This window comes from Nelumbo lutea, chromosome 8, assembly GCF_056320005.1.
Source record: "Nelumbo lutea isolate HS-2025 chromosome 8, American lotus-T2T, whole genome shotgun sequence".
NCBI classification, from domain to species: domain Eukaryota; kingdom Viridiplantae; phylum Streptophyta; class Magnoliopsida; order Proteales; family Nelumbonaceae; genus Nelumbo; species Nelumbo lutea.
In genome coordinates, this window is record NC_142691.1 from 58,489,507 (window position 1) to 58,517,023 (window position 27,517).

Here is a 27,517-nt window from a genome sequence, read left to right on the forward strand (position 1 = left end):
AACGGGCCATCCGTTCGAACCAAACGGTCGAACCGTCGACCCAGAAACCAGTGGTCAAAACGGTTCCGTTTCTGGGTTGTTTTTTAAAACCATGAACATCACAATTAATTACAAAATTTACCAAAACTAATTTAGAGGAATTAACAATAATAAATTTCCAAAACAATTATATATTGTTAATTATTGTAAGTTTACAATAAACACATTGATAATTTACTGATAATTAGTGATAGTTTACAAAAAAATATTTTACTGATAGCTTATTTTGTCATATTTTACTGATACTAATTAATAATTCAGATACACAAGTTAAATCAATTTCTTAATTAAATCCAAATACTGAGCTGGCTTAAAAATTCCAATTACTGATTACAAAATTTACCAAAAGAAATTACCAAGAATAAATTTCCAAAATATTTATACATTGTTAATTATTGTACATTTATAGTAAATATATTGATAATTTACTGATAATTAATAATAGTTTACGAAAAATATATTGTACCGATAGCTTATTTTGTCATAATTTACTGATAATCATTAATTAATAATTCAGATACACAAGTTAAATCAATTTCTTAATTAAATCCAATTACTGAGCTGGCTTAAAAAAATCCAATTACTAAGCTATTAAAGTAATGCAACTCTATATTATGTAACTATGTTTTGTTGTGTTTTAATTTCTTGTAATTGTTTCTTTTACTCTTACCCTGCAGGGTATGTTTAGGTATGCATCAGAAATAATGTATGGTTCTTATCACGACCATAAAGAAAATGCATGGGTAGGTATAAAGACAGTTTGTAATGCATTTGCTGTAGGCTTGTAGCTACTGGTTGTGTGAATGTGTGTGCCTGCTTTTGAGATTTGATTTGAAGATCATGGGGCTAATAAGCATCATCTATATTTTACTGTACAAACCCAATTAATTAAATCTGTTTGATCATGATTCTTTGTACTGCTAATTGAGCACCTCTGCCCTCTATTCAATCAGAAATCAGAATAATCTTGATGATCTACCATCCATCCAATACAATTTAATGGGTCTTTTGCTTTCAGTGATTCTATATTCGTTTGGCGCCTTAAAAATTAGCCTGGAGTGTGACTGCAATCATATATATATTCTTAGTTTGCTGAATATCTGTAACATATGGACAAAACAACAATAATGGAGAAATATTAATTATTTTCTATTAAACGATAACACCCATGTGATGATTGATGAATTTTGGGTGGAAACCCTTTTCTGTGGCGTGAACCCTCAGTTATATTTCTATGCTGTAGCCTTGTAGGTCATGATCCTCTGAATTGAACTTACAGCACTAGGGAATTTACAGCTTTGTAGGTCATGTGGCTTCACTCTTTAGAACAGTCCCTGCACTATCATGACTTTAGTGCCCTTTCTTCTGTCAATAAGTTACATAGAGACTAGAGAGTATCTCTTCGCTCCCCGGCCCCAACATTTCTGCAAACATTTATCTTTCACCAGCATTCGTTACTGACTCAGCAAAAGCAGAGATTTTGCAGACAATGGTTCTGCAAGCATTTCTTCAAACTTGGCCGTGTTCCCAAGTCTTCCCTTAGAAATCCTTTTCAACTTGGAAACGTCTTTGTCTCTCCAATATATGTATAGCTGCTTACCTAGGTCTTCCAAAGAAGCAGCTTGCATTTTCTGATAAAGAAAGTGATAAAATGAGCTAATTAAGCGACATCAAATTAAAGCTTGAACTAGGATATCTTTACCAATCGGACCTGAAGAAATTGTGATGAAACCATTACAATTTATTCACATTAAGAACAGCTCATTTATCATCCAAAAACACATTACAATTTATTCACAACTCTTTTCATACTCTGTTTCACATTAAATGATTCCTTGAATGGATATTAAAGGGTTTTGGATACACTTGATAGCAATGCAGTTTTCTCATGGCTCCTTTGTGACTATATGCTGGAAAGAAATATTTATATTCCCTATTATTTTTTCATACATGTTAGTGAGAGAATACCATTATATCATTATGTACTTAATTTGTAAATTATGTAATAGTAAATGTAAATTTTGACAAGGCAATTTGTTGTCTCTCATGCATAATTAATAACATGGAATTCAAAACTACGAATTTTTCAAATCATAATATTACAATGAATGGCAGATGAAAAACACAAGGATTTCTGAATGACAACAGGCTCTTGCATAAAATAGCTTTAACCTTTTGACCTTCACTTCAACCCTATAACATTCAATACATTAAATTGATTATGTCGTACTTACAAGCCTTTAGAAAACCATGTAACATAAGTTGAAAGAAAAGATCAAGGGGAAGAAATATAGCCTTAATAATATAAAAACCTGGCCAGGTGGTTCCTTGGATGGAGAGAAAAAATTCCAAACAAGAGAACTAATGTCGCTTCATTTCCCTGAAAATGTTTGATACTTTTGGAGACAATCTTGGAAGGAATTTGAATAACTGTAGCAAAAACAATAAAGGAAAACAAAATAAGTTTTGCAGGCACGGTTGTACAAAATGAAGTTTAGGTTTCAGTAACAATAATAACATAATGAAGATTTCCAAAAATTAGCAACAATTCCTTTTAGAAGGATCCTAATCTCAAAATTAGAAATTCATCCTTGCTTCGTTGCAAACAAGCATGCAAGTGAGTAATAAACCACCATAATAGGTACTCTTCTGTTTGTATTGATGGAAGAAAGTTGGGGAACGGAGCTGGTGGTTCCAATTCCAAAAGCTTCCAGATACTACTGGTTAACACCAAAGCCAAAAATTGATGGAGTTAGCTATTCATGAAAAGGGAGGGGGGAATTGAATTTGTTTCTACTTAACTCGTCAAAACCTTATCCCAAGAAAAATCTACATATTCAGAGCAAAGGCACTATGCAAAGATATACCAATTGCAAGCTGAATCATCCACTTGTAATAAGGGGGAGAGGAGTCTCTCAGTATATTACTTAGATTTGACATTGATCTGGAAAGAGTTGGACCATTATCAAAGTGTGAATTGGAAATGTGATGAAAATGCAAAAGCTTACAAGTCCCTTGTCTCCCGGTATCTCTTGGGACTGAATCCTACTTAGGAATTTATCAGAGTACAAATTTTGGGAAGTAAGAACTTACCTTCAATCCAAGAGGCCTATGCCTTAATCCAATCTGAAGAGAGTAGAAGTGTGGTGAATTTTTTAGAAGGGGAGCTGGTTGCCCTAGTAGTCAAAGGAGGTACAAGCAGAAAAAGAGGGAGTTCTTTTAAGAAGGGTGGCTTCCAAAAGATGGTGGATGACAAAGACAAACTTTGGTGCACTCAATGGGATCTCCATGGGAAGCCCATGTGGCTCGGGAATTAAGTATAAAATCAGCATCTAATTAGACTAAGAAGCTAGTTTAGTAGAATCAGAAGAAATATAATTTAGCAAGTGTGGCCTCTCAAGAGACTTGTCCCACGGTATCTTAGGAATGTCCCTCTGGTTCTGACCCCAAGGAATAGATTATCAATTCTTGTTGTGACCATTTGGAGTTATATGGTAGGACACCTCGTCAGGTGGATTTTGGCCCTACTCCTACCTCTTTTGCATCTACATCAAGTAACTTTGCCACTGCCTTCCATGTGTCATCTCATACATCCTAATCTCCTTGGATAATTGACTCCGAAGCTTCAAATAACATGATTGCTAAGTCAAGTCTGTTTCAGGCATATAGCCTCCTCTCTAAGAGAGATAAGGTGAGACTAACTGATGGGTCATTCTCTACCATAGCCGATCAAGGAACCATCTCCCTTCCCTTTGGCCTTACCTTCTCTAAAGAGTTGCATGTTCCAAAGATGCCTATTAATTTACTTTCCATCAGCAACATTACTCACTCTTTGAATTGCTTAGTAACATTTTTCCTTCTTGTGTGGTTCCAGGATTTGACCTCCAGAAGGACAACTGATAAAGGAAGTATGGTGGATGGTCTCTACATTTTGGAGAATAGAGCTAGTCTTGTGGTTACAAAGTCATTTAAGTCCATCTAGTGAGAGTTAAGCCTACTTATGGGATAGTCGTCTTGGTCATTTTTCTTTTGAATGGTTAAAGGTTGTGCTTTCAGAATTATTTAAGCATGTCATAAAATGAGTTGTAGTGTCTGACATGTCAATCAAGCAAACATTTTTAGAAGTTATTTTCCTTTAAGAAATAAAATATCTGAACTTCCTTTTCACATTGTTTATTTTGTTGTTTGGAGACTTGTTACTCCACCTTTTGAAACTGGCTATAAGTATTTCATTGCATTGATTGATGACTACTCTAAATATACCTGGAATTTTCCCATGCAATCTAGAAATGAAGTGTCGAAGCTTGTGAAAGATTTTTGTTGACAGATGTTGTTGTACACAGGTTTAGTACTACAAGGGTACTGTTGTAATTTCCCCATATTTTATGTTGTACAACCAGACTAGTATAAATAATAACTACTGCACACGCCTGTAGTACTTTTTTGGGGCTTTCAGTCCTCTCGCCTATCCTCTCTTCTTCCTCTCTTCCTCCTCTCTTCTCTTGCTCTTGCTCAACATGGTATCAGAGCAAGTCATCTAGGCCTGAAGGGTGGTGTCAAGAAAATCTGTTGTGTTCAATGTCAAGCAGTTAGTCTCTTCATCTCCCAGAGTTGTATCTATCGAACTGCTAATCTGTTGTGCTCAGTTCAACCTTATGCAAGAAGATGCCTGTCTGATTTTTCATCTTCCAGCGCAGAAAAGGGTTCTAGTTATAGAGACTTTTCATCTTCCAGCCCAGAAGTTGTATCCATTGTCTGTTCGACTGTAGAGAGGCTATCATCTGATGTTTGTAGAGGAAGTTCTGGTTTATAGAGAGGCTATCATCTGATGTTCAAGAAGGTATTGTTCATCTACTGTTCGGGTGCCCTGGTATTCAACTTTTTTTTTTTTGTATTTCTTTGCACCATTTGATGGACTATTGATGCCCTGAAGTTGGTATTGTATTTTCCATTGACTGTTCGGCTACCAGGTCTGCCGATTAGGTGTGTTGTGAACTTCACCTTGTATTTTCCATTCTGTTTGGGGGTCATATGACTTCTGTAACATCATAGGTCATACAAACTTGGTTATATAATGCAACTGTAGTGTTGTTTTTTTTGATTCCTACAAAATCGTAGGTCATACAGACCTGTTCAAGTGCTGCAACAACAGTGTTTGATCTTGGCTCCCAGTGAAACTATAGGTCAGAAGGACCTGGTTGTGTGCTGAAACAACAAGTGTTCTTTCTTTCGTGGACTGAAGGTCATAAGGACCTGTTTCTGTAGCAGCTCTGTAAGGTACTACTCCTTTGGTTGTTGTCTTCTCTTAAACCCGAAATCATGAGTAGTGAAGATTCAGCCACATCTAGAGTTTCCTCAATGCTGAATGGAATGGGTGGGGGTGACCTATCCTTTCCTATGGCTGTTGTCCCTCTTGATGGTTTAAATTACCTAGAGTGGTCAAGAGGGATCAAGTTATACATCACTGCAAGGGGGAAGATAGGCTATATTAATGGGAGAATCAAAGAACCACCCTCTGGGAATGTTGAATATGTTAGATGGAATCAGGAGAACAGTATGGTTATGTCTTGGCTCTTGGTCTCCATGCAACCTCAAATAAGGAAGAATTTCATGTGGGCCGAAACCGCAAATGAGATCTGAGAATAAGCAAAATCTACATATTCAGAATTGCGACACTATGCCAAGATCTATCAACTACAAGCAGCATCATCTACTTGTAGACAGGGGGAGAGATGTTTATCAGTATATTACTCTGACTTGACTTATGTCTGGAAGGAGTTGGACCATTATCAGAATGTGGATTGGAGGTGTAATGAGGATGCCAAAATGTACAAGAAACTTGTTTCCCAGCAAAGAGTGTTTGCCTTCTTACATGGTCTGAATTCTATGTATGAATCTATTAGAGTACAGATTCTCAACTCCAAGGATCTCCCATCAGTTCAGGAAGTCTATGCTCTTGTACAATCTGAAGAGAGTAGATGGAATTTGATGAACAACCCTGGTGGGGATGCAGTTGTGTTGGCAGCAAAAAGGGGTGTCTCTACTAGTGTGGGATCTTCTTCCAGGAAAGGAGATCTCTAGAAAAAAACAGAAGATAAGGACAAATTGTGGTGCACTCATTGCCAAAAACCCTGACACACCAAAGATACCTGTTGGGATCTTCATGGGAAACCAAAATGGGCTCAAGATCTGACTAAGAAGCAAGGTTCAGATGTGAATAAAAGCTCCGAACAGCAAGGTACAAAGAAATACCACATTGCCAACATGGTTACTCGAGAGAATCAACCCCCCATTTCTACTGTGACTCAGACACATCTCACCGGATCTTACCCGAGGGAGGATATTATGAATTCCTCCATCCATCTCATTTTCATCTACGTCAGGTAACCCTGCCACAGCTTTCCATGTTGCTTCTCATGGCGCCGTCTGTAGGAAAGTCTACTAGTGGCTGGATCTCAATGTGACAGATGCAGATTGGGCTGGATCTCAATGTGACAGAAAGTCAACTAGTGGCTACTGCACCTTTACAGGAAGGAACCTTGTTACATAGAGGAGTAAAAAGCAAAACGTGGTGGCTAGATCCAGCGTTGAAGCTGAATATCGTGCTATGGCCCATGGAGTAGCTGAAGGTATGTGGATAAAGAATTTGTTGAGTGAGTTGGGTTTCCCAATGGACAAACCTATGACTCTATTCTGTGATAACAAAGCAACTATAAGCATTGTTGCCAATCTAGTGCTACATGATAGAACAAAACACATCGAAGTTGACAAGCATTTTATCAGAGAGAGTCATCACAGGCGAAGTATGTACTCCCAATGTCACCTCTGAGAACCAACTTGCAGACATCTTTACAAAAGGGCTAAAATATTCCAAACATCATGATCTCTATGACAAATTGGGCATGATTGATATCTATGCTCCAACAAGAGGGGGAGTGTTGACAGGTGTTGTACACAAGTTTAGTACCGCAAGGGTACTGTTGTAATTTCCCCATATTTTATGTTGTACGACTAGACTAGTATAAATAATAACTACTGCACACGCTTGCAGTACTTTTTTGGGGCTTTCATTCCTCTCGCCTATCCTCTCTTCTCTTCCTCTCTTCTCTTGCTCTTGCTCAACAATTTTCAATGCATGGTTTTTACTTAATTCTAGACTACGATTCATATTTTATAGTTAGACAACGCAAAGGAATATTTTCACAATGATCTCATGGAGTTCTTTGCTTCGTGTGGATCTCTTCATCAAAGTTCCTATGTTAAAATACCTCAACAAAACAGTGTTGCTAAGAGGATAAATCGTTGTCTTCTTGAGGTTGCTTGTGGATTATTATTACATATGCATGTTCTAAAATGTTTCTAGATGGATGTTGTTATGTGTACTACATATATTATCAATCATATGTTGTCTTGGTTACTAGAGTATAAGGTCTCACATCAACTTTTGTTTCCCAAGGCCCCTTTGTGCTCTATTCTAATGTGTATTTGGATGTTGTTGCTTTGTTCATGACTTGTCTACTAGTTGTGGTAAGCTTGACCCTCGTGCTATCCCTTGTGTCTTTTTGGGTTACCCTTTGTCTTTAAAGAACTATTTGTGCTTTGATTCTACTTCCCACAAATACTATCTCCATGGATGTACCTTTTTTGATAGTGATGAGAGTAGGGTTGAGGAAAAACACACTCAAGTTCAGCTTCCTCTTCTTGATCATCCTCCATTTCGTATTTTTCTTGCCTTTGCAAGGGCAAATAGAGTTCAAGAGCGTGGAGCCTAAAACTATGCTACCAATATCATCAGAGGCAATCCTCCTCAGTCAGGTACTCTTATTCCTCTTGATATGCCTGACCCTTGTTATCAGTGCAGTGATGAAGGAGAAAAGAAGAAAGGAAGAAAGAGAAGAGAGAGCAGAAGAGAGAAGAAATATTTGAGAGTCAAAAGGCATGCTGGCGGCGCCAGCTATTTGTTATATATACTAGGGCGACAACTAAAAAAATAAAAAGGTAAAAGTACAATAGTCAAGTTGGGACATAGATGTCAATCATGCCCAACTTGTCACATAAATCATGATGTCGTGATTGGTGTAGCCCTTTCGTAAAGATGTCTGCAAGTTGATCCTTAGAGCTGACATAAGGAGTGCAAACTTCCCCTGTGACAACCTTCTCTCTGATAAAGTGTTTGTTGACTTTGATGTGTTTAGTTCTATCATGTAGCACTGGATTATCAACAATGTTTATGGTTGCTTTGTTATCACAGAATAGGGTCATAGGTTTGTCTACTGGAAAACCCAACTCACTCAACAGATTTTTTAGCCACATAATTTCAACCACTCCATGAGCCATTGCCCGATATTCAGCTTCAGCATTGGATCTAGCAACCACATTCTGCTTTTTGCTTCTCCAAGTAACTAGATTTCCTCCTATAAAGGTACAGTAGCCACTAGTTGACTTTCTATCATTCAGGGATCTTGCCCAATCTGCAACAGTGTACACTTCAACTTTCAAATGTCCGTGCTTTTGAAACAACAAGCCAGCACCTGGGAACTTCTTAAGATATCTGAGAACTCTTTCTGCTGCTTCAAGGTGAGTGGTCTTGGGAGCATGCATGAACCGGCTAAGAACACCGTCTGCATAAGAATGCCGAGGCGGGTCATAGAAAGATATAACAATCTTCCTATAAGTCTCTGAAACTGTTTCACATCCTTGATAGGTTCAGCTTGGCAATCACCTAATTTGTGGTTAGGATCAATAGGGGAATCAATTGGCTTCACTCCCAATTTTCCTCTATCCTGGAGTAGATCTAGGACATACTTCCTTTGGGAAATGAAGATACCCTTTTGTGAGCGGGCAACTTCAATTCCAAGGAAGTATCTTAGGGGACCTAGATCATTTCCTTCAAACTGTGTAGCAAGAAAAAAATCTTCAACTTTTGGATTTCATCCTTCTAATCGCCAGTGGTAATTATATCATCAACATATACTATCAAAGCAGCAATTTTTCCTTCCCCTCTTTTCACAAACAATGTGTGATTAGATTGGCATCGCTTGTATCATTTCTACTGAACCACTGCATGGAACCTGCTAAACCAGGCTCTCAGTGATTGTTTCAGCCCATATAATGACTTCTTCAACCTACACACTTTCTGTTCATTACCTTGAGCCTGAAAACCAGGGGATTGTACCATGTAAACTTCCTCTTTAAGGTCACCATTCAGGAATGCATTCTTGATATCAAGTTGATGTAGATCCCAGTCAAGATTAGCAGCAATGGAGAAAATGACTCTAATGAAATTCATCTTGGCAACGGGTGCAAAAGTCTTAGCATAATCAACTCCATACACTTGTGTAAACCCCTTTGCCACTAAACGAGTTTTATACCGCTCCACCGTGCCATCAACCCTATGTTTGACTATGAACACCCATTTACATCCAACTGGATCTTTTCCCTTAGGAAGATCTACTAGTTCCCATGTGCTATTCTTATGTAAAGCATTAATTTCTTCCTTCATAGCATCTGTCCATTCAGGTACTGAAAGAGCTTCTGCCACATTCTTGGGGATAGGAACACTGTCAATGGAAGTGAGAAAGGCCCGAAAAGAGGGTGAAATGTTTTCATAGGAAACAAAGTGGGAAATGGGGTGTTTAGTGGTGCAAGATCTAACACCTTTCCTATGAGCAATAGGAAGGTCAAGGTCATTAGCATAAGAGGTATTAATAGCAATAGGGTCAGGGACATTGATAGGAACCAAAATACCTGAGTGAGTATGATCTGCCCCCAGAGAGGTTCTCCACAGCTCTTGAACTTGGTTGGCCTTTGTGACAACGAAAGAAGACACAAAAAGGAAGAGGATCAGGAATAGGAGGGAGATGAACCAATTTCTCCTCATTCCTACACTCCCCCTGAGGAGAAACAAAGAAAAAAGGCTCGCTCTCAAAGAAAGAGACATCCATGGATACATAAAACTTTCGAGAAATAGGATTAAAAAAACGGTATCCCTTCTGAGTGAAAGAATACCCTAAGAAGATGCAAGGAATAGTACGAGGGTCTAATTTTCCACGAGTAGGTGGCAGATTTTGGACAAAACAACGACAACCAAACACACGAGGAATGGAAAAAAGGGGAAACTTAGGAAAAAGGAGCTGATGTGGGGCTTTGTACTCTAACCAACGAGAGAGCATACGGTTGATGAGATAGGTAGCACAAAGGACAGCCTCAAGCCAAAATTGTTTCGGGACATTCATATGGATTAGTAAACCCCGAGCCACTTCAAGGAGGTGCCGGTTCTTTCTTTCGACAATACCATTTTGTTGTGGCGTTCGGGCACAAGAGTTACGGTGAAATGAACCACGTGAAGCAAAAAATTCCGTGAGATCACTATGAAAATAATCTTTGGCATTATCTGATTGAAAAATCTGGGTTTCAGTTTGAAATTGGGTGAAGATCCTCCGCTGAAAATCTTGGATAATTTTTAGTACTTCATCCTTGGTCCGCATGGGATATACCCATGTATATCTAGAATAATCATCAATAATGGTAATAAAATACTTGTAGCCACTCTCAGATGGTAAAGTAACAGGGCCCCACACATCAGAATGAACAATGTGAAAAGGAAATTCAGATTTATTAATTTTTTAAGGAAAATGAGTTCTACATTGCTTACTCAATTGGCAAGTTTGACAAGAAAAATCTGAAACTGACATTGACTTAAACAATTCTGGAAACACTACTTTTAAAGACTCAAAAGATAAATGACTAAGACGACAATGCCATAAATAGACTTGACTCTTAGACTCTATGACTTGAAGACCATCCTTATTCTCCAACATGTAAAGTCCATCGACCATATATCCTCTACCAATCGTCTTCCCCAAGGCCAGATCCTGGATCACACAGTAAGAAGGAAAAAATGTTACTAAGCAATTTATGGAATTAGTAATACTACTAACAGAGAACAAATTAATGGGAAATTTCGGGACATGTAAAACATCAGAGAGGGTAAGGCCAAAAGGAAGAGTAGGTTTGAAAGTAAAAAGACGTACCAGTCATGTGTTTAGACACTCCAAAATAAATGGTCCGAGGAGTGTCAGGGGTATGAGATGCAACATGGAAAGTTGTGGTAGAGTTACCTGATGTAGACGCAAATGAAGTTGAGGGAGGGGCATCCATCTGACGAATTGCTCTACCATAGAGCTCTAAATGGTCACGGAAGGAATTAATAATATCCTCCCTTGGGTTAGATCCAGAGATGTGAGTCAGTGTCACAATAGTAATGGGAGGCCGATTTTCCTAAGAGGCCATGTTTGCCACAATGTTCTTTCTTGTACTTTGCTGTCCAGACTTTTTATTCAGATCTGAACCTTGCTTCTTATTCAAATCTTGACCCATTTTGGCTTCCCATGAAGATCCTAGCATGTATCTCGACTGTGTCGGGGTTTCTGGCAACGAGTACAACACGGTTTGTCTTTGTCATCCGCCCCCTTTTTAGAGTCTCCTCTCTTAAAGGTATTCCCACCACCTGTAATCAACTTCCGTTTGCTGCCAACCCAACTACATCCCCTCCAGAACTGTTCATCAAGTTCCTTCTATTTTCTTTTGATTGTATAAGAGCATAAACTTCCTAGACGGAGGGAAGATCCTTGCTACCTAGGATCTGAACTCTGATGGATATATGTCGGATTCAAGCCATGTAGAAAAGCAAACACTCTTTGCTAAGATACAAGTTTCTTGTATAATTTTGCATCTTCATCACACTTCCAATCCATACTCTGATAATGATCTAACTCCTTCTAAACAGAGGTCAAGTCTGAGTAGTACACAGAAAGACACCTCTCCCCCTGTTTACAAGTGGACGATTATGCCTGTAACTGATAAATCTTTGCATAGTACGCAGCTTAGAATAAGTTGATTTTGCCTGTTCTCAGATTTCATTTGTCGTTTCAGCCCACATAAAGTTCCTTCTTATTTGAGGTTGCATAGACACTAAAAGCTAGGACATGACCATGCTGTTTTCCTAGTTCCATATGTCATATTTAGCACTCCCAAAATTTGGTTCTTTGATTCTCCCATTTATATAACCTATTTTTCCCCTTGCAGTAATGTACAACTTAATCCTTCTTGACCATTCCAAATAATTTAAACCGTTGAGAGAATAACAGCCATGGGAAAAGATAGGTCCACACCCCCACTCATTCCATTCTGCATTGAGGAAACACCGGACGTAGCAGAATCTTCATTGCTCATGGTAACAGATTCAGAAAAAAAAAAAACTCTTAAGAGTGGGGCAAAACCTTAAAAAAAGGCTAACACCAAGGGAGAAAAGGGAGACCCCTTTTTCTTTGAAAAAACACAGGTGCTGTTACAGCACTAACAGGCCCCCTTTTTGATAAACACCAATGCAGTTACAGGGCTGACATCAATTCTGGATTTACGCATCAAACACGGATGCTATTACAGCAAGTACAGGTCACCTTGACCTTACGGTTCAGCATAAAAGCTGCTATCACAGCACATAAAGGTCTTTATTGACCTATAGAATTTTCCAGGGGTCAGTCAACCCCATAAAAAAGGAAATACAAAGGTGCTGGTCACCTCACATTCAATCAGCAGACTAATACAGGTTCTGCTGGCACATGGCCAGAAAAAAAAAAAAAAAGAGGGAAGAATAAAGATTACTTCAGGCGTGAGAACTGTAGATGATGGCGGCAAATCTTCAATCACTCGAACTGTAGATGGTGGCGACAGATCTGGAAGTCTGGGTGATCTCTCCTTTTCAGATCTAATGGTCCCGCTTTGATACCATGTTACCAGTACAGTGATGGAGAAAAGAAGAGAGGAAGAAAGAGCGGAGAGAGCAGAAGAGAGAAGAAATATTTGAGAGTCAAAAGGCATGCTGGCAGGCGGTGCCAGCTATTTGTTATATATACTAGGGCAACAACAACTAAAAAAATAAAAAGGTAAAAGTACAATAGTACCCCTGCCTACTATACTTAGGAAAAATAATAGCTTTCAACAACCCTCTTAATATTGATCCCCCTACTATTGATGATCTTGATGCTCCTATTGCTAAGACTAAGAGAAAGGGTGTTAGATCTTGTACTACTAATCATCCTATCTCTCACTTTGTTTCTTATGATCATATTTCACCTTCATATCGTATTTTTCTTACCTCCACTGACAACATTTCTATTCCTAAGAATGTGGTAGAAGCTTTATCCACACCTAAATGGACAAATGTAATGAAGGAAAAAATTAATGTCTTGCACAAGAGCGACACTTGAGAGTTGGTAGATCTTCCTAAAAGAAAAGAACCAGTGGGGTGTAAGTGGGTGTTTACAGTGAAGCATAAGACTAATGGTACAATAGAAAGATACAAAGCTAGATTAGTGGCAAAAGGGTTTACAAGGTTCAAGCCTCAACATGAACTAGGGATTCATCCTTAACAATTTTATGCCAACTATAGAAGTCATAGGTAGCAGCTGAAAAATGTTAATACTTCATAGGGGATCAAGGGCATAGGTAGCATGCTATCCATAATCAACAAATAGCAGCATGAGATTCAACATATACCAGTCCATATATAAAAATGCTTGCATGCATATTCATGCACAAGGACTGTGAAAAAAGCAGCTACGTTGTTTATACACAACTTTACGATTTTCAAGTTTAAGACATACCCAAAGCTTCACACATGCATCGATAACAACTGGAACAAGGCATACAAAAATAGTTATCACAGACTGATCAACCTCAAACCCATAATGCTCAACAATTATTTCCAACAAAGTTTGCCAACCTGATTCAGAATGATACCTGCATTTTTACAGTTACATAAGAAACATGGCAACTTTAGATAGGTAAATTAAAAATGAAAGCATAGTTTGCACATGAAATAATCCTTCTCTGCCACTAAATTATTATCAGATGGGAGGCCCCATAGCCATCTGACAACAAGGAGCTATCTGTAGAAGGTGAAGTATGGAAAACACCATTGGTAACTGATAATGTGGAGATACTATGAGATATTCAAACTTAATATGCAGAGGAAGCACTTTACCCACCTTCAACAAAGAAATTATTCTCTTTAAGGAATTAAAAATGAAAAAAAAAATGCAAGTTGATGTTAAGAGAGATTGAACAGAATTAAAGAGATCATGGAACTTCCTGAAACTGCAATTTTGAATACTACAAAATATGAAGACAAAGTATTGAGGAGTTGTTTATAAGCTTTTTATTAGCTTATTAGTCTGTTTTGATGATGTTACAGCACATTTTTTTATGTTCTTTATTCCTTTATATGGCAGCAGGGTCGTTTGGTCATTCTACATCTTTTTATTCTATCGATATAAATACAAGTGAAGTTAGTGGCAGCACACCTTTTTGCTTCCCCCACATTCTTCCCTTTTTTTTCTTCTCTTCTTCTCTATTCTCTACTCTTCTCTCTTTGCATCAATTATATCAATTCAGATTCAAAGCAAGCAAAAGTAGGATGATTATATGGGGAAAATCTTGAAATAGGATAAGAGATCCTACAAAATGGGTGTTGAAAGATGCAGGTTTTGGAGAGAAAAAATCATTTAACACAATCTTAAACATCAAAACACTGTAAGTTCACCATAAAAGAAATGAATAAGGAAGACAAAAGACATGCTTCGAAGCACAATCTAATCTCAATGAACAAGTCATAAACAGCATAGACATGATTATGGGAGTTGGTTCATATAACTATTTCACACGTGGTTTTAACTCATACAACTGTACCTTTGCGTGAATAATTTATTTAACAGTGCAAAACTGTTCAACAGTACTATCTATTAACCATGTTTTCAACCCATCATTGTTGGACCATGTAACCCGGTCACAAATCACAATCCTGGTTTGGGTCAACATCTAACCTGCTATATTACAAAATAAAAAAAAATACACTTCGTCAACAACCTCTGTTCTCGGACAGTTGAACTGATATGTATGACCCATTCAACCGGTTTCCAGTTTTTTGAATTATTTTTTATTTTTTTAGAATAATGGCATGACAGGTTGACCTGTTGACCTGGAATGACTGAACTGCTGACCTATTGACCCAGAGGCAGTTCAACATCAGGGCTGTGTTTTAAAGCACTTACTACAAAAGTAGAGGAAACATTACCCCAGAAAAATGTCTGTGATAAGGATAATAAGAAATGCCTTCCCAGTATCTGAAATATTATTTATTAATTTATATCCCGTAAACTTCAGCAGTGCTACCTGCAAAAAGAAAGACGTGTGAGAGGAATGAAACATCTAGTGCTTTAAGTGAATTTAATTTCACAACATAGTCTTTACATACAACTTTAATCATACAAGCACCGCAATTCGCATGCCCACAAACAAATCATGATATTAGGATTTTCCAAAAGATTTCAAAATGGTGTTAGTCTCCAAAGGATTTAACCTTTTGAGTCAAAAGGAACAGCTGGTCATGCCTGCAACAGTTTATTAACCTGCCCTTGAACCCCTAAAGGTTAATAAACATCAAATATGAAACACAAAATCGATTCATTAGATGGTGAAAATATTCTTTAACCACTTTGCATAATGTAGAGAAATAGCCCATTCCAATTCCAGTTCCAGACCCCTATTCCTGTGAATCAAACGGGTCCTTAGTTTTCTTTGTTTTAAATAGCTTAATTTCTGCTGTAGTGGGCCTTCTTTATGGGCCTGTTTTTTATTTCTTTTTGTTTATGCTTAAGTCAACCACCCAACTAAGGGCACTCTTCTAACTTTACACATTTTTATTTCAGCATATATAAATCAAATGAGAGAGACAAAGGAGAGAAATCAAACTACTCTCTTCTCTCTTCTCTTCTCTTCCATTCTCTCATCTTCTACCTAAAGCTTCTGCTGAAACTCTTCTTTCTTTCTTTCTCTTTCTATTTTTATTTTATTTTTTGAATTATTACAGGTGTGTTCTGCAACTGCCAGATACAAAGCATCTCTAGAAAACATGGACAGAATTGCCCTTAAGTGGTGATTTGACATTAAATGGACACCCAAAGAAATCAACAACAAAAGCAGAACCAAAAAGGCCTACAATAAACAGAAGATGTTTAAATCCTCCACTTTTTGGGCTGTTTCATGCAATCTATCTTGCCAAGAAATCAGAGGCTAGTTTTCCTCCAAATATCTTTTATCATTATCAGAATCAAGAAATGTATTATCAGCTGAAATAAATAAAGCATATGATAAATAACTTCCAGACCAGGAGATCACAACTGTTACATTGGAATATTAATACTATTTTCTGCTTTTGCCTTCTTTTTCTCTTCTTGCCTTTCTGTTTGGGGCTTTTGAATTTCAATAGGTATAAGTTGTAACATATCAACCAATACAATAGCCTGCAAAACTAATGCAAACGGATTGGACTCCAATACAACTCTCCCCTCTCAATTCCCTCCTTAGATAAAGAATCCACCATAGATGAAATGATATAGTCCATGGGCCCTCATCTCACTATCAGACACGCCCTACTACCAGTGTAACCCCAAATTAAAGACAATATCTCTTCTCAAATGTAGTCCCCAGTGCCTATTAGTCCTGATTAGGCTACAGAAAATATGCACATATATATGCAAAAATATATGTACATATGTGCACATGTCATTCTTTGATGGATAATGAAACTTATTCCAAAAATAGTAACATGGAAGAAAGACAACAACTCCAAGAATAAGAATACTAAACAGTAAAACAAGAAGAACAATTAAAATATTAAAAAGAGATAGGACACCCTATAAAGTCAGAGAGAAAAAAGGCAAAGTTGGAAAGTGAATTATAACTTACTTTGCTCTGATTAAAGTATAAAAGAATGAATAATGTAATCCCAAAAACCATATCCGACCATATATTGGCAAATGCTCTCCGGTTCTCTAACCTCCATTCATCTCTCAACTCTAACCTGGTAACATCAGAAGAGATCTAAGGAACAGTCCCTAGTTCATAACTTATGTAACAAATTCTTAGCTATTACATCAACTTTTGAAAATCAAAGGTTTGCAATTAAAGAGGATAAACTAAAGTCCATACAGAAAATTCATATACAAACATTTTCAGAAGCATAATGCTTTGAACTCAAGTAGTTGGAATCCCAATATATAAAATGCATTGGAAAGTTTTTAGTGCCCAAAACCATTCAAACATGACATCCTTCCATATTTGAACAGGGTGTCATGCAAGTTAGAAGCAGAAACATTTGGGCCGTCATGTTTCACTCTCTCTCCTCTCTCTAAGCGTCTATCATAATAAAATTATTTTAAAGGTAATATCATAATAATTAAAGATAAATCTATAGAATATTTGAAATAACTAATTGCATGCCTTTGGCTATTAATGTGTGCACAAATACATAAACATGTACACATGTGAACACCACACAGAAATGCTTTTTGATGTGCAATGAGAAAAGGAAATACCAATTAAAAATGACCAAAACGCTCATAACATGGGAATAAATTAGTTTTATTCGTACATATGAGATGGAGAGAAGGGAAATAGAAGAGGATGGCAAGAAATAGGAATTATTGATCGTGAAAGAGAGGCAACTCTCAAGATATTGCAACGAGCCAGAGAGCTGTGACAAGCAAAGTTTCAGAGAAAGAATGAGGGCAGAAGAACAAAAGTCCGAAGGCCCACAAGCTATTATGTGTAGCAACTCCAAAAGTTGAAGGCTGTCCTTATATGAAGCAATGTCAAGTTGACCACTCAGTATTCAACCATGATTCTGAAGCTAGGAAGATTTTATTGGTGGTATATGTAAATGACATTGTTATAACTGACAATGATGGTCTAGAGATTGACAAATTGAAGGTCTTTCTGCATGATCATTTCCAAACAAAAGATCTTAGCAAAATAAAGTATTTTTGGGGAATAGAGGTTGCAAGGTTAAAGCATGGTATTAATTTGTGCCAAAGGAAGTATGTGCTTGACATGTTAGAAGAGACAAGATTGTTGGGCGCTAAACCAGCTGAAACACTAGGGGTGCAAGTCGGGCGGGTTGGGCCGGGTTTATGGTCAACCCAGGCCCGACCCTAAAACTTGGGCTTAAGGCCCGAGCCCAGACCAAGCCCAAGGTCAAGCCCGACTTTCATCAACCTAAGCCTAGCCCGCACTGTAATTTGATGCACTCAAGTTGGGCTCATGCCCGGGCCAGGCTCCGGTTAGTCAATGAACCCACTCTAAAATTATACATATACAAATGTATTTACGCAAATATATATACATATTTTTTTTATCAATAACTCTGAAAATTTTCATTAATTAAGATATTTTAATATACAACAAGAAGTTACAAAGAAATCAGCATAGAAGTTGACCCAAGACAGAATTACAAATGTGCCCAGAACATATCTGTTCTTTGAACCTTCTGAAATCATTCTTCAGTTGCCAGGTCTCTCCTTCCCCTTTTTGCAACCATTTTATCACATAAATATACATATATTTATGTATACATGTAAATATGCATGCAAAATATGTATACAAATGTTATATATACAAATAAGTATCTATATGTAAATATGTATGCAACATTTACACATACACACACACACACACACACACACACATATATATATAAATGTATATAGTTGGGTCGGGTTCGAGCTACCCAAGGGCTAGGCCTGAGCCCAGCCCGAGGACCAAAAATCCAAGCTCAGCCCATGTAAAATTCCAGGCTGGGCCAGTTCGGGCTCAGGCTCGGGCTGGGCCCGCCCAAGTTGCACCCCTATGAAACACCCATGGAGCCTAATGTCAAATTAAGTACTAATGCAAGTGAGGAATTTGATGATCCTAGGAGGTATAGAAGGTTATGGATAAGTTGAACTATCTAACTATTACCCGATTAGATTTCTCTTTTACAATCAGTGTAGATAGCAAGTTTATGCAAAACCCACGAGTTCCGGATTGGAATGCAGTAATAAAAATTGTGCAATATCTAGAAGGAGCTTTGGGCCATGGGTTGTTTTACAAGCTTGGAGGGAGCCTCGAAATAGAAGGTTATACAAACACAGATTGGACTGGCTCAATATTTGACAAAAGATTCAATATAGAGTATTGTACCTTTCTTGGAGGGAATTTAGTGACATAGAAGATCAAGAAACATATACTAGTAGAAACAAGCAATGTTGAAGCTAAATATAGATCCATGGCGCATACTTCTTGTGAGCTAGTGTGGTTAAACCTCCTACATGAGGTTAGGTACTAAGTTAGCAGCCCCACTGAAAACAAGTAAAGTAGTGGATGGTAATATGTTTTGGTGAGTCGTTGAATGTAATTTGTGACAACAAGTTGTACTGTTACTACACCCAGTCTTATGTCACTCTGTTGTGACAACAAGGCTGCTATTAACATATCTCACAATCATAGTATCACATGAGAGGAATAAGAAACTAGGGTGATGTATTTACTATCAAGAACTTGGCTCATTTTTCTTTGTAACAGGTTGGGAAAAAATGACATATATGACCCAACTTGAGAGGGAATGTTGCAAACTTGCAATGTTGTGTTTAATGTTGTATTTTCTAACACAAATGCACATGAGGGTATATGCTGATAAAAAAAGTCTACATGAGGGTATATTTGTCTTTTTATCCATCTTTATGACACCCTAATATATAAACCTCATTTGCTTTTACTAGGGGTGGCAACGAGTTGAGCTTTTCATGAGCTGCTTGAGCTCGGCTCATGAAAAGCTCAGCTCAGCTCGATTTCAACCGAGCTCGAGCCCAATTCATTGGCTCGATTATTAAACGAGTTGAGCTCGAGCCTACTAGAGATCGACTCGTGAGGCTCGCGAGCCAGCTCGAGTAACTGAACCCCTCAAGTATCCTCATTTACTGTGGGACCCAATATAGTGGAAAATGAATGTGGGTGTTGTGGTGAATTACCGGTTGACCAACTTACCCCCTGCTAAAAACCTGCAAATGAACGAGGCCATAATAACTATATGGGCACCACAAAACTACTTGGAACCTTTTCAAAGTTGGTGTCCATTCTTTCTTTTCTCTTCCCTACTCTTCTCAAACGCACTATATACCCTTCAATCTCTATTGAATGAGATAGGCGACCAAAGAATTTGTCCTCTTCATCTTATGACCAAGAAATAAATAAATAAATAAACTATTTCTTGTTGTCCAATCAGTCCAGCAGTGACAGTTTTTTTTCAAAGCAGCATCAAAAATAAATGCTAAGGAAGAAAAGGAAAAGGGAGTGGAATTAAATCAGATTTACGACAGAGATGACTCTGATACCACATTATCTGTCATAGGTGATGAGGAGTGAAGAGGAAGAGAAGAGGAGCATAAGAATTGAAAGAATCTCCTGTGTGTATTGCCCCAACACTTGTTTTATTATAGGACTGTTTAAAACATGGAAAAGATATAAATATCCCATCATTCCAATAACTAAAAGTTTGCAACAATTAGTCTCGCTAAAATAGGACTGAATCTTACCATAAGTCTAGCATGAACATATATTCACTATATTGTCAAGGATTCTTGACAAAAAAAAAAAAGTTTAAATTTAAAATCTTTTTTGAGGAAAAAACTAATTATATAAAGGAATTCTGTGTATCTGATATAACTGCACTCATCTTCAAAGCATGTTCATCACTTACCCCCACCCCAATATACACAAACACACACACCAAATATAATAAACATGTTCGAAATGTCAGAAATATTGTATGGAAATATTGTAAAATTATAGGCAGAGTGGAAACATTGTAAAATATGCAAAATATAGAATGACATTTTATGAAATGATAAAAGAAGCATAGGCACACATTTTTAAATTATTATCTTGTTCCAAATCATTAAACAAAGCTAAGAAACTAAGGTTATAGACAAAAGAATATGTTCTGAAAGTTGCCTTGTAAACCTTAAAATTAAGAGATTCGTGTTACAATGAATTAAAGCAGAATTTAAATTCATAAAAAATGTAAATGGTTGTAATAGATTAATCAAATAATCTATTACACAAACAAAAACTAATATTTAACTTCATGTTTGAAATGAATATTGAGATAGCCCAAAGTGGTAAACAAGTTAGGCTGGCAATAACATTGTTACTCCACATATCTACAATATTGTCACCGACTTATATTATAATACTATCTCTTGTACTCCACATAGTGCTAGTAGTGTTCACTGGGGAGTATGCCAATTCCAGTAAAATTTAATGTTGCTACCCATGGAAGTTGTAATGGAAATATGCCATTGAAACTGTCTCTTGTACTCCACATAATGCCGGTAGTGTTCATTGGGAATACATCGATTCTAGTAAAATTTCATGTCACTGCCCATGGAAATGGAAATATGTTGGGGAAATATTAGGGAAATTAGGAACATTTTAAACCATCACATACACGCAGACAGCATTAACAAAAATAAGTAAATAATAAAACAAGTGGGCATCAGAAATCTTAATCTTACGCTTTATGTCGCAACTCCAACCAAGCTTCCTCATCAGAAAGAGGAGGAGATTTACCAATCTCTACTTCAAATCGGAATCTTGCTTTCTCAACTTTTAATGCCTTTATCATTTCAAGTTTTTGATTTCTTCGCACATCAAGCATTTCTGCTGCAAGTGGAACAGTCTTCACATACCTATCCATAACACATTATATTACTTGATGAAAAATGTAAAAGTTAAGGCTTCTACATATGATCAAATGACTAGTAACAAATTAAAGAAATAAAAACGAAGTAATTGTACCTACAATTAAAGGAATCAAGTTCAAAGATTGGAGGTGAAAAGAGTTCGGGGAAACCTTATCCACCCAAGGTGGAAGCATTTGCTGCCCTTGTAGATCTGGATAGTATTTTGACGTTGGACCACATTCAAAGTAGAGGGTTTCAATTGGCAGCTAGATGCTACTTGTGTGAAGATGCTGAAGAGAATGTTTTACATCTATGTTTTGGCTGCCCCTTCTTGAAATTCATTTGGGGTTTTATCTTTGGGTTATTTAAGGCAAATATGGTGGAGCCAAGATCACCAATAGATATTTTGCTTGTTAGCCTAAAATGAGAGGAAATATCTAGGCAAGGATAGTGCGAAGCTGCATCCCTTTTGCTGTACTTTGAGAGATTTGGAAGGAAAGAAATAGAAGAATTTTTTAAGATAAGGCACGAGGAAGGGATCAAATCACTCTTTTATGTGGGAAAAGGATAATGGATTGGATGCTTGTACTTCCAGAATATGAAGGAATCTCAAAGGAAGATCTTGGTGCTAGTTTTTGGTCTCTCCTTGAGCTGGAGTCAAGTAGTTAATATTCTTTTTGTGTAATATTTTGACTGATGTAGTACTTCTTTGGTTTTACTATAAGATCATGTTGGTGATGTCTCATCACCTTGCAGTTGTACTCACGGCCTAGAGCACCCTTCAAATATCTCAACACCCTCTTAACACCATCCTGATAAACCATTTTTGGGTTTTTCATAAATTGGCTCAACACTCCAACATTAAAGAAGATATTGGGCTGAGTAATAGTGAGATAAATCAATTTACCAACACATTGTCTATACTTCCTAGGGTCAGTCAATGGTACTGTCAACATTGGTGGGATACCCATTTAGGAACCCTAGTGGTTGAACCATGTATACTTCCTCTTCAAGATACCCATTTAGGAAAGAATTCTTTATATCTAACTAATTAATTGGCTAAACAAAGTTTGCAACAAGAGATAAAGGACTTGTATTGAGTTCAGCTTTGTAACCAGCACAAAAGTTTCATTTTAATTCTCTCCATACATTTGAGAGAATCTTGTCACAAAAAAAAAAAAAAAAAAAAAAATCTAGCTTCATACCTCTCTATAGAACTACATGTTCGATGCTTGACTAGAAATACCCAAAAAAAGGATGGAAAGAGGTCTGCACCCATTTTATATTTGAAAATATAGATTACCCATCCAAAATTTTTGAATTCAATCCAAGGTTCAAAGTATCAACACGTATCGGCCGATACGTATCGTTTCGGGAGCACCACAATACGCCCCTACAGAGGGTGTATTGATACTGCCCCCTGGAGGAGCCTTAAACCGCCCCCCCCTAAACCGGTTTTGAAAAAAAAATAAAAAAAAAGCACCGATACTGCCCGATATGCCCCTACCGGCGTATCGGGCGTATCGATATTTAGAACCTTGATTCAATCAAGATATGGCGGAATGAAATGGAAGTGGCATTTGTGAAAAATAGGTATAAATTTGTCAAAAAACTCCAAGAACTGAAGGGGAGGTTAAAGACTTGGAACAAGGAAACTTTTGCGAGGATTGAAGAAAATAGATATGCACTCCTCAACCAAATAGAAGACTTAAGCATATAGGAAGGCCAAGGAAATATCATGGAAGATGAAAGAGATTTAAGATGGCAGTTTTATGAAAGTCTAGTTTCTAAGCTATTCATGGAGAACTCCATCTCCTAATATCTGTTTCTTTGTCATAGCATCTAACTAATAATAATAATAATGATAATATGATGGTATTACTTTCAAGTTCCCACCAGTAGTTCAATAAATTTAAGAACAACTGCAAAACTCAGCTGTCAGTATCCCTGCTAGAATATTTCTTGCATCAACCAAAAAGGGATTTTTATCAGGATAATGCAATATCTTACCCAAAATCATCAGGAATATAAATATATGGACCTGGTGAGAAAAGAGTGTTTCCCATGTTTTTGGTACTACAATTGTTCTGGACAAAAGAAATAACTTGATCAAGAAGTGGGTTAAGAAGCATGCCCAAAATTTACCTATCTAAAAATGGCATGAGAACGTAGTCATGAACCAAAAAATCCAATGTCCATGGTATAACCACCAATACTGCCAAAAATTTTGCCTGGAAGAAACACAGAAAATGAATAAGTCTACTCTAGTCTACTTAATAGAAGTGATAACAGAAATCAGAGAATTTAACAGAAGAAAGAAATGGAATTATGGATCACCAAAAAAGAAAAGGAAAAGAGAAGAAGATTATTATTCATTTGCAGACTAGTAGTTTCAGAATTGGTCACGACAGGGAGTAAGCTGAAAAATAGGTCTAGATATACTAATATTTAAGTTTTTTTATCAATAACTTGTGAAAATTCATTAATAGATAAAAGGTGAACAATAGGTACAGTATAAAGAATCATACAATGGAAATAAACCCTCTTATCTCTCCCCAAAAGACTTTTCCTTAATTTTATAATTGTACCCAAAAAAGCTGATCCCTTTACACCCCTTGTTTAGCTAGAGTATCAGCTGAGGAATTAGCATTTTTTTAACCCATTTAGGCTTCCTATTATAAAAAGGTAACTTTATGTTTCCTGTAACTAATTCAAATAAACATTGGAAAAAGCATATAAAAATATCCAACTGACTTGGCTAAGGGAAGCAAATTTCTAGTATATTGACAACAGAGCAGATAACTAACTATATTTCAATAAGTTCAGAGGATTGCCTGAAGATGGTCTTTTGAGCTTGAATGTGCTAACCATCCACAGGGCATAGAAAGAGGTTCATGAAACAAATAAAAATGCTTGACCCATCTGGAAAAAAAAAAAACAAAAAAAAAAACAAAAAAAACAAAAAAAGAACAAAACTTTTTTCCTGTATTTAAAATATATAATTCCGAACCTATGAATCCAATTTTTTGCTTGCCTGGCCAAATCACAGGGACTTTCCAATTTTTTACGCTTTCACCATATTTGTGCAACGTATTTAACTATTAAAGTCATTATTTTTATTGCATATTCATCACTATGTAATTCAGATCTTCTACCATGTTCTCCTTACCGAACTTGATGAGGTATACTGAGATTTTCGAATGACTTACCGAATTTGATGAGGCATACTGAAAAACACGGTCTTCGTATAGCAAGTCATCATCTTCTTTCCCAAGAACCAAGTCCCTTACAGAGTCAACAAAGCCTTTCTCAGGTATCACCTCACTCTGATCGACCGGGATATCATCCCTCGATTCCCGGAGCCCATCAGACCAATCCTGAACCCAAGAAGAACTGTCATCCTCAGGTGTTCCCTCCACCAGCCAATCTTCCCATTCTCGACTCGCTGCATTCCTCATATCTTCCTGTGCCTCCCTCAGCTCTGTAATTGCCTCAGCTCTCCTCTTCCAGGCTTCGAACTTTTCCCCCTCCGACAGTTTGTTTTCTCCTGAACTCTCAGGATCCTGAAGCAAATCGTCCTCCTTGAAACCAAACCAATTCCCGTCTTCATCAATAAAGAACTTCTGCCACCAAGTTCTTTTCCCTGAGTGCCCATTCCTCGCATTCGGAATCAACCCACGAAGCCGTCTCCTTCCACCAGCCAATAGAACCACAGAGTTCGATGTATTGCGGGACGGTAGTGTCGTTTGGAACGCACTCCGTTTACAAGCAATGAAACTCTCGGCTAAGACCATGGAAGTGCTCATTAAGGACATAAATAAAACGACACATTTTTCAGCCTTGCGGACTCGTAATATCCAGCAACCTCTGCACTCTAATTTTCACATAATCCCAAAAAGGAACCATGAAATCACTCACCGAAAGAAAAATGACGATTTAAAACGAGCATTCTTCAGTCTTCCCAAATTTAAGTTTCTCCGCAGACGAAATTCAAAGTCATTCTCTTCAAAATTCAAGCAACCCTCGTACAAAGCCTCGAAACACAAGCATGAATCGACACAGATCAAAATCCCCAGAATTCCTCGAATTAAGTAAAACGGAAGAAAGAAGAACTCAAACAAGTCCCTTCTGGAACAAAATTTCTCTGGACTGAAAATCAATGAAATAATTCCAGAATCTCTGCCAAAATTTGCTAAGCTGAGAGAAATGGCAAGCCTCTACAGATTCCTGGAACCTAAAAGAAACCTAGAACTGAAAAACCACGAAAAGAAACTCTTCTTCGTATTCTCATCTGACTTTTCTCTTTTTCGGTCATCTGAAGCCTGAAGGTGTACGACACTCGATCAGGCCAAGTGAAAACAAAGAACAGAAGCGGGAGAAAGGATAACGGCTTCAAGCGATAGATAGACCAGACCTGTTCATTGTAAAAAGACGTAATTAGCTTTCTTTATCTATCAAAACTACAAATTTTTATTTCTTGGTGAAATTACTTAAATCTCCTTGTGTCTTTTTAACAATGCTTTGAAGGAAATTTAATAATTTATAATCTTAAGATAACCAACATTTAAAATTAGACTGATTGGTTCAAAAATTAATAAAAAATTCGAAAAAATACGGACAGGCTCAATGCAAATTTCTGATTTCTACTATAGAGCTATAAACATTCAAAATATCAAAAACCCACACTATACACCATATATTCTCCCAAATAATTTTCATAGCCTATCTACATTTCAAATTATAAAAACCCCCACCATATCATCAAAGGTCTATGTGGTTATTGCCAATATGGGATTTTTAAACAATATTGCATACAATAAAAAGCCTATATCAAAACCGCCCTTAATGTTTGGGTGATTTGAAAATAAACAAAAAGGGTTTTTTAGTTTTTCTCCCACTCCCTCTGTCTCTTGATCTCCCTCACACTCTCTCATTCTTATAACCGTCTCTCTCTGCTCAATGACTGTGTGATTTGAAATAAACAAAAATGGTTTTTGGTTTTTATATTTACGTTATTTTTGTCAAATTTGTATAATGATTTGTGAATTTGTGAATTTTACCAAGTTGGTCTTATGTTTATTTATATGGTCTAATTAATAATATCGTATAAGTTATTAAGGCCATGTTTGGGAGTGCTTATTTGGGAGGGATCACACCATTAAGCACTTATTGGTGTTTGGGAAATAAGACGGAAATAAGTGCTTATTTTAAAAATAAGGGCTTATTTTTTAAGCCCAGATTTCCAACTTTTTTAAGTGCTTATACAATAAGCACTTATTCAAATTCGTTATCCTAGAATTGTCCTCATTAAATTTTTAAAATACCAATTATGCGCTTTCAATATTGTTACTTTTAGCAACAACATTGTTACTTTTATGAAAGCACTTTTATAAAACTACTTTTATAAAAGCACTTTTACGAAAATAATTTTATAAAAGTACTTTTACATGAAAGCACTTATATGAAAGTACTTTCATGAGAGCACTTTTATGAAAGTACTTTTATACAATCACTTTTACAAAAGCACTTTTACAAAAGTACTTTTACGAAAATAATTTTACAAAAGCATTTTTATGAAAGTACTTTTATCAAAGTACTTTTATGAAAGAACTTTTACAAAAGCAATTCTATCAAAGTGCTTTATTTATGAGATATAGGATACCCTAGGTCATTTTCTTTAATCAATGATATCTAGTGTACAAGTAGCAAAATCAGATATAAGAGTAAGTTCAAGGAAAATGCCAATCTGAATTTCCTACTCGCAAGAATCCTACCCACAGGACACTAATGTTGTACATCAGGAACATCTCTCCGTGAATGGCAATGTGCAAATATCAACATGTGGCTATAGTGATATA

General features: G+C 36.9%; 1 protein-coding gene across 6 annotated transcripts; it reads right to left on the reverse strand.

The window, feature by feature from the left end:
- Positions 1–1,100: 1,100 nt before the first annotated feature.
- LOC148844399 (CemA-like proton extrusion protein-like protein) lies at positions 1,101–26,079 on the reverse strand. 6 transcript variants are annotated; one of them, XM_088958980.1, is made up of 8 exons: positions 24,869–26,079; positions 23,805–23,890; positions 21,492–21,665; positions 16,849–16,963; positions 15,176–15,273; positions 13,707–13,842; positions 2,352–2,469; positions 1,101–1,670 (listed from the first exon to the last, which is right to left on the reverse strand). In XM_088958980.1, exons 1-7 carry the CDS (start codon positions 25,472–25,474, stop codon positions 2,401–2,403), a joined length of 1,284 nt encoding a protein of 427 aa, XP_088815106.1. In that variant the 5' UTR covers positions 25,475–26,079; the 3' UTR covers positions 1,101–1,670; positions 2,352–2,400. The 6 variants fall into 6 exon arrangements, 4 of the variants coding, with proteins under 4 accessions (XP_088815106.1, XP_088815107.1, XP_088815105.1 ...); XM_088958981.1 differs by lacking the exon at positions 1,101–1,670 and adding an exon at positions 2,059–2,232; XR_016103527.1 differs by lacking the exon at positions 13,707–13,842.
- Between the last annotated feature and the right edge of the window lie 1,438 nt (positions 26,080–27,517).